The following is a 15952-nucleotide window of genomic DNA, read 5'->3' on the forward strand; positions in this document are numbered from 1 at the left end:
CTGTTTGAGTCTTATCCCAACAGGAAAGTTCAGAGGTTTGTGGCCAGGTCTAGGGATCCTCAGGCCGACGCCACAGACGCTCTGGTGGTTCCTTGGAGTCAGTATCGCCTGATATATACCTTCCCTCCGCTAGTTCTCCTGCCGAGGTTTCTTCGCAGGGTGGTGATGGAAGGCATTCCGGTCATTCTGGTGGCACCAGACTGGCCTCGGCAGTCTTGGTATGCAGAGCTGGTAAAAATGGTTGTGGATCCTCCATGGCGTCTTCCTCTGCGGGAAGATCTATTATCTCAAGGACTGATCTTCCATCCTGCTTTTACGGTTGCTGGCTTTAACGGCTTGGCTGTTGAAAGCAAGGTGTTGAGGGACTCTCTAATTTGGTGATTCCTACCCTTTTGAAGGCCAGGAAGTCGACATCTAGGAAGATGTATCATCGTACTTGGAAATTGTACATTTCGTGGCGTGAATCGCTGCAGCTGCACCCTCGCTTGTTTTCTATAGCTAGGGTTTTGGCCTTTTTTTTTTTACAAAAAAAGAGGTTGAGCAGCGCTTGGCGTTGGGTACCATCAAGGGCCAGGTTTCGGCCTTGGCTAGTTACTTCCAACATCCGTTGGCTACTCCTAGTTTGATTTGCACCTTCATTCAGGGGGTGCGTCATCTGACCCCTCCGAGGAGATCACCGTTACTGACGTGGGATCTTAATCTGGTTTTGTCTGTTCTTCGAAAGCCTCCTTTGAGAATATTAGGGAGATTTCTCTGCTCTCTTTGTCGCAGAAGGTTGCCTTCCTGGTGGCTATCGCTTCTGCTCGCAAAGTCTCTGAGTTGGCTGCGCTGTCCTGTCGTTCGCCTTATTTGGTGGTCCACAAGGATAAAGTGGTCCTCCGACCTAATCCGTCTTTTCTCCCTAAGGTGGTGTCGGATTTTCATCTTAATGAGGACATTGTGTTGCCTTCCTTATGTCCTAAGCCTTAACATCCCAAGGAGATTGCCTTGCACTCTCTGGATGTGGTCCGGGCAATAAGGGTTTATCTGACGGTTACTGAGTCCTTCAGAAAGTTGGACTCTCTTTGTCCTTCCGGATGGTCCTCGAAAAAGTTTGGCTGCGTCTGCTGTGACCATTTCGAGATGGATCAGGCAGACGGTTGTTCAGCTTATTCAATCAAGGGTCGGGTTCCTCCTTTCCCTGTAAAGGCGCATTCTATTAGAGCGCTGAGTGCCTCTTGGGCTTTTTGCCATCAGGCCTCTGTTGAACAAGTTTGTAAGGCAGCGACTTGGTCTTCTATGCACACCTTTACCAAATTTTACAAGGTGGATTTGTTGGCATCTTCGGATGCCTCTTTTGGCCGCAAGGTTTTGCAGGCTGCTGTTTCATAAGAGAATGTATTTTTGTTATTCTCTTAGGGGGATTTTGCCTGGGTGAGCTCCTGTTGTTTGGTTGAGCTCTATGTTGCCCGGTTAGCTAGGTTTAGCCTCTTGGAGTTGATGTCACTGTCTGGTTGCGTTTTTCCCACCCTCATGCCTATACTGCTTTGGGACGTCTCACTTAGCTCATGGAGATGAAGCTGCATCTGTTAATGGACGATAGAGAAAATAAGATTTTTGTAAGATCTTACCGTAAAATCGTTTTCTCTGATGTCCATCGACAGACGCAGCACCCACCCCTCTGTTTGGGGTTGGTTCTTTTGTCTTCACTGCTTTAAAACTAAACTGATGTGCTGGGCTGTGGCAGTGGGGGTTATGCCTGGAGGGACAGCCCCTAGGGCGTGTACATTCAAATTTTCCTGCCTTGACTACTCCTGATGGGATGAGCAATAACCCACTCAGCTCATGGAGATGAGGCTGCGTCTGTCGATGGACATCAGAGAAAAAGTTTTTACGTTAAGATCTTACAAAAATCATTTTTCCTGGCCTTGACTGTACTGGAACGTGGTAAAATGCATTGTGGTGTGAACCAGCCCTTTTTAGATGTCATTGAATCACTAAATAATAAAGTCAGGATGGCAGAATATACATTTAGCCTAGGTTCACACTAAGGTCATTGAACTGGCACAATTTCAAGCCGGTATTTCAGTCCAACTTCGGGGCGATTTCAGACATCTGTGTGGTTTCCTGCACTGATGTCTATGGAAATCGGCCCCCGAAGTCGCCAAAAGTAGTACAGAAACTACTTTTGGGAATCAGTGCGGCGCCGCAAAGCCAGCATTCCACCGATTCGGCCGGTGCAATTGCCAGCAATCAGCTCCGATTTGACATGTCAAATCGGACCAATGTGAACGTGGGCTTAACTACATATGTATACTTACAGTGCTAGGTGCTCTCATTTGAGTCATTAGAGGTTTTTAATGCCTTCTTTGCCTACATTGCATGCAGATTAGGGATGCAGAATCCCTCATGATCTGGTCAGGAAGTACAGTAAAACCTTGGTTTGAGAGTAACTTGGTTTGAGAGCGCTTTGCAAGACAAGCAAATTTTTCAAATAAATTTTGACTTGATATACAAGCGATGTCTTGATATACAAGTAGCGTCATATCACAACTGGGTAGAAAAGAGAAGAGAGGAGCCTCTAATTGTAGCAATATTGTTACATTTAATGAAGGTTCAATATTTAGCAGCTCATATGGTTGATGATTAAAACAGGCACATCTAAGTATGCAGGCATCCGGGGTAAAGCTGTCCACATAGACCGTCCTCCGCACTGCCATCTTCATCACACCCTTCCACGCTGCGCTCCATGAGCGATTCAAAGTCTCGCTTCCAGATCACTCTACTGCAGGGTAGTCTTCCCAATCACAATTGCAGACTGACATCGGTGAGAGCCAGTGGTTCAGAAGATAGTCTATGTGGACAGCTTTACCCCAGAAGCCTGCATACTTAGATGTGCCTCTTTATTCATCAACCATGTGAGTTGCTAAATGTTGAACCTTCATTAAATGTCCCCATACTGCTACACTTAGAGGCGCCTCTCTTCTCTTTTATACTCTGTAGCTCCTGCTGGATTTTGCTTCTAATCCCCTTGTGGAGGCGCCATTTGTGGATGGACATTTTATGATGACACAACGTATCACGTTGCTATAATCTTTGTATATAGACTATAAACTGAAAGACTTATGAATAAATGGTTGTGGAACGAATCATCTGAGTTTCCATTATTTCTTATGGGAAAATTTGCTTTGATATAAGAGTGCTTTGGATTACAAGCATGTTTCCGGAACGAATTATGCTCGCAATCCAAGGTTTTACTGTACTTGGAATTTAGGATTTTTGAGTTCACTAAAGAGAAATAAAAGATATTCTTATTATTGTGGTTTGCGTAAGATTACACCATAGCTAAAACTTTTTTCATTATAAACAGAGGAAATTGGGGACCTGTAATTTCTTGATCTACGCCGCCTCCTATCTGAAAGCAGCTCACAGTGCTCCTGGTCTCACACAGGAACTGAATAAGTGCTGGGGCCTGGAAGGGGAGCCAACCAGGTTACATTTTCCACATGTAGAAGTGATCGAGCAGGTCAACTTCCCCATCCATCACTTCAGAATGTAGCAAAGCTGAGCATGCTAAGACCAGGACTCCAATTGTACACCATGTCATGGGTACCCATTGCCTTGTGGGTGATCCAGACCTGTTAGAGTAATATCATGAATGTTTCCTATTTGTCAGAAGATGTTTGAGGCTTGATTTTGTTTTTTTTTTCCACAGATTTTACAGCTTTAGTGACAAGAAGCGGCTTGTGAACAGTCCATATGTTGATAACTCCTACAAATGGGCAGGTGGAGGTTTCTTATCCACTGTGAGTGACCTTCTGACATTCGGCAACGTGCTCCTTTATAGTTACCAGGTCCAAAATACAACCGGGAGTCTTCCAGGATACCTTAAACAAGACACCATCAGCATGCTGTGGAGACAAGTCCCCAATACTGAGATGTCTTGGGACAAAGATGGGAAATATGCAATGGGTTGGGGAACTGTGGATAGAAAACAGGATTATGGGCAATGTAAGCTTCAGAAACATTACATTTCACACACAGGAGGGGCGGTTGGAGCTAGTAGTGTCATATTAATTATGCCTGAAGATGATCCCAGGTCATGGGACAGTCAAACAGTGATCCCACCAAGAGGTATTGTGGTGACTATAATTGTCAACATGCAGCAAACGGGGCTCAACACCACCGCTTTAAAGATTGCACTGGAATTTGAGAAAGCCAGGGTAGACCAGGTATAAAAATTGTACATTTGTACTGAAACTGTACACTTCATTAATGATCGGTTGTGCATGTTTTATATGACTATGCACAAGTTTCAGATGTATGGTGAGGATCATAGAACAAGGAGGAAAGTCTTCTAGTTCATAAAATAATGTAATGGAAGTGCAATGTATGACACCAGCCAAAAATAACATTTAGGGTGCAGAAGGGACAGATATCTCCTGTACAGTTACCAACTACATTTAGTTGTACTTTTAACTTTTTTTATTGATTTTTTTAAACTAATGCAAGAAAGTTAGGAAGAAGAGATTTGTCATTTACATGTTTATACAAGAGTTAGTGCTGTTATCGGGAAGCTGGTCTTACTATGTCACAGTAAAGACCACATCCTTCTGTATCAATGTTAAATTGCATATGTGCCAGTCTGGGAATCAAATTCTAAGACTTTATTTGTGGTTGTGCCTCACAAACTGCTTACCTCTTCTCTAGAGCATACCTCTATTACACAGTTTAATAATAAAAAATAAAAAAAAAATTGTTTCTATTACATATAATGCAGAAATGCACTACTGTTATCTAGTAGCACACGTGTACATAGATCATTGATGCTCTGCTATCTTTGGAAAGTATCTTTAGCCACAAGTTTTTTTTTTTTTTGGATAGAGTATGGAATGGGTAAAACCCCATCAGTATTTGCTTTGCTGTGTATGCTGTGTTAGGGAGATTTCCCTTCACATAGCACAGGAAGTAGGAGGAAATCTCCCACAGAGAAAGATGAGGTCCTCTCTTATGGGCCATACACACTATAAGATTTTCTGAAGACTTTTTCCTTTAGACTTACCAAAACCATAAAATATGAGGTCAGACCTAAACACTTTCAATTTGTATGCAATCTGGCAGGCCCTTGGACTACATAGAAAAGGTAAATCTGAAGGAAAAAGTCATCAGAAAATCCTATAGTGTGTATGGCCCCTAAAGCCTCGTACACACGCAGCGAATTTCCACCGACCGGTCGTCCGTCTTTTGTCCAGAGTGGTGTCTGTTGGTTGGAATGTGCCTAGACTGCACACGAATATTCCCGCACGACAGAATTCTACTTCAGAAGTGATGTCATGTGTTGGATTGCTTTGTATGTGTTCTTCCATCTCTGAGCATGCCTAGTCTTGCTCATAAGGTTTTTCCCCATCGAAATCTGTACTAATGAGATGAAAATCAGACGTGTTTTGATGGTCGACAAAAATTTTATAGCCTGCACACCAGGATTTCGGTTGTCGGTTGTCGGAAGCATCATACTAACAAGCCGAAAATCGGCAGATCGGTCGTCGGACGAAAATTCCCGGCCGAATTTCCCCTCGTGTGTACGGGCCTTTAGGCCTAGTTTACAAAGGCTTCCGCTTTTAGAACAGCAGTGTTAACAGCAAGCTTTTATGATGCTTTTCCCAAGTTTTAAACTGCTTACTTGAAGCCTTTTAAAGCATCTTTCAGCTCCTGTTAGAAAATGTTATACACCAATCTTAAAGCTGTATTAAACCCAAAAACAAACATTTATTCTATTGCAGCTTACCAATTCTTAGATGCGATGGATGCATTTGTTTTATTTTTTTTTTTTTAGGCTCTTTCTTTTATTTATTTTCACCTGATGATCCAGCCAATAAGTCTGTTGTTTTTCAAAAGAGCAAGCTCTTTTTTAGATGTATCAGTTTACAAGGATAAGAAAAACCCTTTTATCACTGACAGGGGTGTTTACAATGATCACTTTTTATTTATTCATGTAGAACCTTTATCCCAAAAGTAAAAAACAGTTTTTTGTAACTGATTATAAAGTGTGATCTGGAGTTTGGCTTCAATTTGTTGGTGTTTTTAAATCTGCTAATACATCTAACACTCCCCTCTCCCAGACTGACAATGCTGTGTCCCCCTGTGCTCCTTTATCCAGAGTGGGGGCACTCTAATACAGGAGATGTGTTATTGGCCAGATCACCAGGTAAAAAATAGAGGAATAATGCCTAAAAAAAAAAAAAAAGCTAACGCATCCACCACATCCAGGGGTTGACTGGCTCCTTTCGGGCCAGGGGACAAGTACGACCCACAGGCCCATGGTGTAGCGACTCAGCCCCCTTCCCGCTCTCCCTCCACCTGACCCGCATCGCAGGGTAAAGCTCTGCTCCAGGTACACTCTACAACTCAGTCGGGGCTGGCCAGGGAAGGAGATTCTCTGATGAGGCATGAAGCCGGCCTCTGCTTGGACACAGTTTACGCCATCGATGCCGAGGAGGGGAGGGGGGGAGAGATCTGTGCTGTATCCTTGTCTTCATCCTGCACTCAGTAGGTCACCAGCGGGCACTTTTTACTTCTCTTCACCAGGAATCCTTTAGGCATGTCTGTGCCTGAAGCAGTGCAGACTTTTTACAGGGCATCAGAGTGGCCCAGGGGGAAGTTGCCCCCCTGCCAAGTCCTCCCCTGACCACATCTAATGATTGGTAAGCTGTAATATATTACATTTTTGGTTTTAACCCCTTAGCACTGACAGAATGCAAATATGCGGCCTTGGCTTTAAGGGGTTGTACCTGGGTGATGCCTGCAGCTAGAGGCATCATCCCGGTACCCTTGCTTAGAGCCTACAGTCGGCTTCCTTGTAATGACAGCGGATGCAGCTGGGCAGCCACCCGACTTGTCATTACAAGGAGCAGGAGGGGACAAAGCCGAATTCAGCTCTGATTGGGTCTCTGATGTAAAAACCCAGAAGCAATGTCATGACATCACTTCCAGGTACTGGAGCTTTAAAGGCGCCAGATTTAAAAAAAAAAAAAGTGCAATGGAGGGGTTTTTGGTCTTTTAGACCCCAGATCCCTCCATAAAGAGCACCTATCACTGCCTATTACTGTCACAAGGGATGTTTACATTCCTTGTGACAGCAATGAAAGTGATCAAATGTATTTTTAAAAGAATAGTGTCAAAATAAAATAATTAGGAAAAAAATAAATACATTTAAAGCACCCCATCCCTCCATACTCCCGTACAGAAGCGAACGCATACACAAGTCACGCCCGCATATGAAAACGGTGTTCAAACCACACATGTGAGGTATCGCTGCAATCGTAAGAGCAAGAGCAATAATTCTTGTACAAGACCTTCTCTGTAACTCAAAACTAGTAACCGTTATTTTTTTTTTTTTAAAGCGTCACCTAATGAGATTTTTAAGTACCGAAGTTTGCAGCCATTCCACAAGTGTACGCAATTTTAAAGCATGACATGCTAGGTATCTATTTACTCAGCGTAACATCATCTTTCACATTATACAAAAACATTGGGCTAACTTTTTTTTTTTTTTTAATTCATGAAAGTGTATTTCTTTCCATAAAATTTAATTTGAAAGACCACTGGGGAACTACCGTTTGACATAAAGTATTGCAATGATTGTCATTTTATTCTCTAGGGTCTCTCTTAAAAAAACATATATAATGTTTTTGGGTTTTCTAAGTAATGTTCTAGCAAAAAATACTGATTTTTTACTTGCAACAATAGTCAGAGAAGGCTTGAAGGGGTTGATCTCACTTTATTTGCAGTGCTGACTGTCGCTTCAGCAAGCTTCAAGGATTGCTTAAGACTGCTAGCAGCTTGTTTAAAGTGACCGCATTCCCATTAAGATCTGTGTTTAGCATTTCTAAACAGGAGCTGACTGGTGCTTTAGGCTTAGTTTACACTTGCAGTTGGGGGGGTGCTAAAAACAGGCAGTTGAGCGTAGTTTTTACCACCCTTCAAGCTGCAAGGCAGCCATTAAGGGGTATATCACATAGCAGCAAAAATGATCCCCCAACCAACTCAATTGAATTGGGCTGCACCTCAATCATGTGCAGTGCAAGAGACAACAAACATGTCTTCATTTGAAGATATCTTCTCTTCTTTTTGTTCTGGCAACAATCCTAAAATTTTGGATTTCCTACTTCTTTCTATCCCAGTGCCAAGGGCCACTGCGACAAATAGAAATGGTGGATCTCCCTAGTGGAGAAACACAACATTTAAAGCTTGGTATGGGGTTCCAATCCTTCCTTACTTTATCCAGAACTTAAAGCGTAACTCCACTTTTGTTGAGAAAAAAAACATTCTCCTCTAGGTGATCTCTGTACATTGCAAGGATTTTAACAGACCTTGTTGCAGATTCTTACCTTTTGTTATTCTGAAGAAATCATTGTTTGTTCCTCTGTGCTCAGTGGGTCAAATGGGAGTGGTTTCATAATTATCTATCAGCTGTTGCAGCTGCAGAGCTCTAATGAGGAAATCTGCAGAGTCTGCATCCCTTTAGACATGTTCCTATTGGGAGTATCTCACCAAAAATGAAATTTTTGTTGCAAGGGATGCCAGAAATCTGATTTGTATCTTAGGCAGACTTCTGGGGAAATCAGTGAGCCAATCACACAAGCAGGAAATGATGTTTCTGGGGGTGGTCAGTATACATTCTGTGTACAGAACAGCTCCAGGTAGCCATATTGCATTTTCAGAAAATTACAACAGTTACAGATTGAAAAGGAAAGGTAATTTTTAATAACCTTTAACCACAATATGATTTGTGTTGCAATTGTATACATTATATTGTTTTTCTTTATTGGCTATTTTTTTCCCCACGAAAGTGGAGTTATCCTTTAAGAAAAAAACTTTTGCCAATTTATACGTTTTATTATCTACATTCTAGCTGCAGGTGTTAAAAAAACAGCAATTCTTAAAGAAAGAAAAAATTCTGTGCTGTAAAATATATTGCTCATCTTTAAAGGGACCTTGTAGCTATATAATTTAAAGTGAATCCATACCAGTAAGGAAAACATTCTAGCTGCCTGCGCCACCAAGCCCCTGCAACTATCAATGACTCCTCCCTCCTCCTATTGCAGAATACAGTAGTGACGTGGAGGTCAGCAGGAGGAGCTTGTAAGAGCAGCGGGATGGGGGGTGTAATCTTCTTTTTAGCGTGTGGCTTCATTTAAAATAGTTATTATAATAAACCTGTGCACCCCGAGGTGTCAGAACACTGGGGCACATTGGTACGCAGATCAATACCATCTTTATAGGTTGGCAGCTCAGCCCTGCCTATTTGCTCACCTTTCTATTGGTTAATGAAGCCGTCCTATAATAAGTGATAGGCATATAGTGAGATGGTGGAAAGGCCAGAAGTAAATGACCCCTGTGCTGTTTGCATATTAAACAAAATTACTTATTTTTGGGTGTTCAAGGTGAAATTTAAGCTGGAGTTTAGGTGCCTAGAAATCACTGAAATTACTCTCAGGCCACCTTTACATATTGAAAAAAGGGGGGGAGATTGGCGCAATCGGACGGCACGAGCTGCTGCGATAATCTGGATATGGGCAAAAAGCAGATGGCAGAGTCCAGTGGAATTGCTAACACTTTGATGGCTGCAGGCTTTGTAGGGTGAAGTAACCCTGTATGGATCCAAGACAAAGAGAGAGAGAAGACCAAGCGCCAATCTAAGTGTAGCAATAAAGTCAATTTAATAGCAATTTAAAAGAATATTACTCACAAGCGAGCGTAAAAAACAGGCATCTCAATAAGTATGGGGCATCTGGGCACTGTTCATCCAGGGTGTCATTCAGGATCCCTTGTGGAGCTGGCGCTGTGGGGGATGAGCGGCGATCTCCTGTTGTGAGGCAGGGGACGTGCAGATCCTTCAGCGGCGGTGTAGCAGCGTGGGTCCCTGGGTCGGAGGGCTATGACATCACTTCCTGGGTATGCTGGTGTGTGGAATGGCGACGCGTTGCGGAGCATGCGCTCCTTCTTCAGGCCGTGCAGGGGCCATTTTGGATGTGGGTATTTATGCCCATAGATCGAGGGAGGAGTTACAGAGGCTCAGCAGGGACAATTTTGGACAAAGCAAAGCGACAGAAAGGTATGGGGAAAACGGAATACAGACAAGTAATGCAAGGCTGGGGATGAAATGATAGTACTTATCGGGAAGGGGAAGGAGGGGAGGGGGGGGGGGGGGGAGAAAGAAAGGAAATCCAGGAGGGGGAGGGGGGGGGGAGGAAAGGGGGGGGGAAAGAAATACCCTTAAGACATTAATTGGGGATATATACTGAAGTGTTTGTATTATCTAGAGGCCAATTTGGATGTTGCAAAATATCATGCCAAACATTGGTAATGGTGATAATAATGATGCTCAAAATGTAAAATTATATATGTATATATATTCAGAAATTGAAAAAGTTTATAGAAAAAGTTTATTTAAAAATGAATAAATAAATCAGGGACTTTTTTAAAAAAATTAATTAAATGGAGATAGAGAAATATAAAAGAAATTTAAAAGAAATGACTTTAATCCAAAAGATAAAAATCGAACGACCCATTTGTGTGGTGTAGAGATCCAATGATGAATGCAACAATAATGATTAAAAATGCATATACCTATATGCACATATATATATATATATATATATATATATATATATATATATATATATATATATACATATATGTGCACCCACACATATAAATATACACATACAAACACATGCACACACAAAAAAATCGGTGGGTGTGTATGGTAAAGAGCCAAATGACTATGTGGGCATATTAGGATTTGTGCAGTGTTTACTTTGAAGTTACATATGATGGGGAGGTATGTCGAGGAAGATGAGAATGGTCACTGAAGAATATGTTGGAAAACCTGGGCAAAAAATGATCAAGTTAATAACTGAGGTCAATAAATTGTGAACATAAAAGAGGAGATGGGCTACAGCAGCACATTGATCTCGATTTCTTCGTTCAGGCCTCCAGGAGAGAGCGTTTCAAGGGAATAAATCCAAAAGGTCTCTCTTTGGCAAAGTCGCTTGAAACGCTCTGTCCTGGGCAGTGTGTCTGGGATGGACTCTATTACCCACACCTTGAGTCCTGACGAAGATTTGTTATGGAATTCTGCGAAGTGCCTTGGGACGCTGTGCTTGTCTTTACCTTTTTCGACAAGGCGGCGGTGTTCGCCAAATCGCTTTCTGAGTGGCCTGATGGTTCGTCCCACATAGAAGAGTCCACATATATATGTATACATATATGTGCACCCACACATATAAATATACACATACAAACACATGCACACACACAAAAAAATCGGTGGGTGTGTATGGTAAAGAGCCAAATGACTATGTGGGCATATTAGGATTTGTGCAGTGTTTACTTACTTTTGAAGTTACATATGATGGGGAGGTATGTCGAGGAAGATGAGAATGGTCACTGAAGAATATGTTGGAATCACTTTTTTTGCCCACAATACAACATACCCACAGACAAACTACAAGGTAGCTGTCACACGTTTAGGAAAATCGAACGTCTCATTTCCACAGCTAGCCACCATTGGTGGGATAAGTTCTTCTTAGAACACTACATATCCCAAAATTTTTCCCCCCGTGGTCTACGCATCCTCAAAACATGCTCCTTCCTTAACCCAGATTTAGAAAAAGAATGGTCCCACATCTCCGAGTTTTGTACACGGAAATGGATGCAGATCATTTCCCAGCAAAGAGAATTGAAGTACAAAGACACTCTCTCCAGCATTCTCCAATACATATCGAACCTTACCCAATACGTCCCACATGTCCCAACTAACTGGCTCTCCACCCTAAAATTACACACGAAAAAAGACGAGGATTTATTATTACGCACTAAACTAAATAAAATCAGAAGAGACCTTGATGATTACAACCATCAAAAAGTATTCAATTGGAAACGAAACAAATGCCCCACTTCATCTAACCATGGCTCAAAACCCTCCCAGGCCCCCGGCGGTCCCATGTCTTCTGGCCACCCCTGTCCCCCCCTCCCCCTATTGGGAGCCCTACCCCTCCCCCGGGGCCCACCCCCTGGTTCCCACATACCTCCCCTATGCCCCAACTTGACCAGATCGCGGACTTTAGATAAACGCCCCTCAGCTCCCACCCCGAAAACCAAAAGGGAAAGAAGAGTCAGAACCACACTACCCAAACCCAAGAGTCCTAACAGTCTCTCCACAACCGGAACCTCTAACACCACCACAAATACAGCGGTTGTCACACCAACCATCACATCGGCTGATGGCAGCTCTGGTGGTGCTATCACCATACCCACATCCTCTAACACTGGTCCCATCCCAACATCCCAGTCCATCCGTAGCAGTATGGACACTGTCATCCCCCCCCAAAACGCCCTGTTCCATCAATCCACCACTCCAGTCCATGGACAAACCCATCAGTTGTCTCTACAGACCATTTTTTAGGACCAACCCCCCCGCTTGCGCTGACCCCTCTAACCAACAAAAGAAAATTAGACACAGAGGAAAGCGGGGGGGGGGAGACACAGGTTGTATATTTTTACAGTGTTTGTAGTTTTGCTCTTTTGTTTATTTCTATCTACCCATCCATTATCTCCTGCAGAAATTTCTCTGCTCAATAGGGGTTTAAACTTTGCCCCTGCCATCCCACCAAATCAATTTACCTTGTTCAAAGACCTCAATAGATTTATCAGAAATCTCACCCTCAAACGACATTACAACATGCTATCTTCCAAGGCGCAACCTTGCCCTACTCCTCACCCATCCCTCCCATCCACGCCAGAGCTCAATCCCTCCTTGGATGCACTGGCCCTTCAAATACTAGAAGAGTTGCACATAGACCATGAGGACGAGGACCTCATACCATTCACCCTCCATCCTTCCTCATCCCCTCCCGTTCGATACACATCATTCAGACCTAAATCAGTTTTTAACCCTACCCAGTCCAAAGGTCCGTATCTGCAGACCTTTTACCAGGTAGTTTATGCAGACATCCTTAAAATGTGTAAACACTCCAAAAATCCCTCCCATGCCCAAGCGTCCAATCTTAATCAAAATGAAAAACTAGCCCTTAAACACCTTACTCAGAGCCAAGATTTGGTAATCAAAACCGCCGACAAAGGTGGTGGTATAGTAGTACAAAATCGAGCTGATTATATCCAGGAAGCCCTCCGTCTTCTCTCAGACACCACAACATACCACCCTCTTCCACAAGACCCTCTCCCCAAATTCCAAGCAGAGGCCCAATCTCTGGCCAAAGATGCAAAGGAAGAGGGGTTAATCAATAAACAAGAATTTTCATTTTTCAACAGAGACTTCTTCTCCACTCCATACTTTTACCACATACCCAAAATCCACAAAGACAGCAACCATCCCCCAGGCCGCCCCATCGTAGCCGCCATGGATAGCATTACCAGCCCATTTTCCCAATACATTGACCAATTCCTACAACCCCTAGCACAAAACCTCCCCTCATACATCAGAGATGGTGTGTATTTGCTCGATCTACTCAGTCACTATTCTTGGGAGCCCACTTACATGTGGGCCTCACTAGATGTCAATTTCTTATACACTTCCATTCCCCATCAGGTTGGCCTCAGGGCAGTCACACATTTCCTATCTGCAGACCCCACGATTAACCCCCTACAAGCCCAATTCATTCTGGATGCCACCCAATTTTGCCTCACCCGGAATTACTTTGAATTCAATGGAGATTTTTATCTCCAAGTCACCGGCACAGCTATGGGGGCTAATTTTGCCCCCAGCTATGCCAATCTCACCATGGGGTATTGGGAAGCCAAGTACATCTGGCACAATAACCCCTTCACCCAACACATCATATTCTATGCCCGCTATATTGATGACATCATTGTCATATGGGATGGTCCCCAATCCACTTTCAATCAGTTCGTACACCACTGCAACCAAAACCCTTTCAACCTGTCCTTCACCTCAGTATGTGATTCGGCTGAATTGGCATTCTTAGACCTCACCCTATATCATCAAGATGACAACATTCTAGCCAAGAACTATACAAAACCCACTGCTGGAAATTCTTTCTTGCACTACCAGAGCTGCCACCACCCCAGGTGGATCTCCAACATTCCAAAAAGCCAGTTTTGCCGCCTGAAACGTAATTGCACCAATCAAGAATACTATTGTGAACAAAGTGCTCTTTTGGCCCAGAAATTCTTGGACAAAGGTTACCCCTCTCCTTTGGTCAAACAAGCCCACTCACATTACCTCCAACAATACAACTCCAATGTTCCCAAAGTTTCATCTCATCCACAGAGTCCACCGCCCCAACCCCTACGGTTCACCACACAGTTTCATACAAAAGCATGGAAAAAATCCTCCAAAAACATTGGACCATCTTGTTGGAGGACCCACACTTAAAATCTGCCATTCCCTCCATACCCAAAGTCTCTTACAGAAAATCCTCCAACATTAAAAATCTGATTGCTCCAAGCAAACTCAAGTCCGCCCCCACCCAGCCCACCAACACCCTCTGTCTCATCCCCCTTATAGGGATGTTCCAGTGTCGGAAAATTCTGTGCTTAACTTGTTCCCATATACAACATGGTCAAACACAATTCATCGTCAAAGGCAAAACATACCCTATCAAACATTTTTATAACTGCTCATCCGAATATGTCGTATATTGTTTGACCTGTCCGTGTGGACTCTTCTATGTGGGACGAACCATCAGGCCACTCAGAAAGCGATTTGGCGAACACCGCCGCCTTGTCGAAAAAGGTAAAGACAAGCACAGCGTCCCAAGGCACTTCGCAGAATTCCATAACAAATCTTCGTCAGGACTCAAGGTGTGGGTAATAGAGTCCATCCCAGACACACTGCCCAGGACAGAGCGTTTCAAGCAACTTTGCCAAAGAGAGACCTTTTGGATTTATTCCCTTGAAACGCTCTCTCCTGGAGGCCTGAACGAAGAAATCGAGATCAATGTGCTGCTGTAGCCCATCTCCTCTTTTATGTTCACAATTTATTGACCTCAGTTATTAACTTGATCATTTTTTGCCCAGGTTTTCCAACATATTCTTCAGTGACCATTCTCATCTTCCTCGACATACCTCCCCATCATATGTAACTTCAAAGTAAACACTGCACAAATCCTAATATGCCCACATAGTCATTTGGCTCTTTACCATACACACCCACCGATTTTTTTGTGTGTGTGCATGTGTTTGTATGTGTATATTTATATGTGTGGGTGCACATATATGTATACATATATATATATATATATGTATACATATATATATATATATATATATATATATATATATATATGTATATATATATATATATATATATATGTGCATATAGGTATATGCATTTTTAATCATTATTGTTGCATTCATCATTGGACCTCTACACCACACACATACCCATTTACAAATGGGTCGTTCGATTTTTATCTTTTGGATTAAAGTCATTTCTTTTAAATTTATTTTATATTTCTATCTCCATTTAATTAATTTTTTTTAAAAAGTCCCTGATTTATTTATTCATTTTTAAATAAACTTTTTCTATAAACTTTTTCAATTTCTGAATATATATACATATATAATTTTACATTTTGAGCATCATTATTATCACCATTACCAATGTTTGGCATGATATTTTGCAACATCCAAATTGACCTCTAGATAATACAAACACTTCAGTATATATCCCCAATTAATGTCTTAAGGGTATTTCTTTCCCCCCCCCCTCCCCCTCCTGGATTTCCTTTCTTTCTCCCCCCCCTCCTTCCCTTTCCCCTTCCCGATAAGTACTATCATTTCATCCCCAGCCTTGCATCACTTGTCTGTATTCCGTTTTCCCCATGTCTTTCTGTCGCTTTGCTTTGTCCAAAATTGTCCCCGCTGAGCCTCTGTAACTCCTCCCTCGATCTATGGGCATAAATACCCACATCCAAAATGGCCCCTG

The 15952-nt window shown here is 42.7% G+C and overlaps 1 protein-coding gene across 1 annotated transcript in view; it reads left to right on the forward strand.

The window, feature by feature from the left end:
• The window catches only part of LACTB (lactamase beta), a 63126-nt gene extending 58628 nt beyond the window's left edge, over positions 1 to 4498 (forward strand). The window contains exon 6 of the mRNA XM_082255271.1: positions 3695 to 4498. Coding sequence (XP_082111397.1) covers positions 3695 to 4217 — 523 coding nt within the window. The 3' untranslated portion in view covers positions 4218 to 4498. The remainder of the gene's footprint in view (positions 1 to 3694) is intronic.
• Positions 4499 to 15952: the final 11454 nt, after the last annotated feature.

The sequence above is a fragment of the Pelophylax lessonae genome (genome assembly GCF_965119305.1).
Source record: "Pelophylax lessonae genome assembly, chromosome: 4".
NCBI classification, from domain to species: domain Eukaryota; kingdom Metazoa; phylum Chordata; class Amphibia; order Anura; family Ranidae; genus Pelophylax; species Pelophylax lessonae.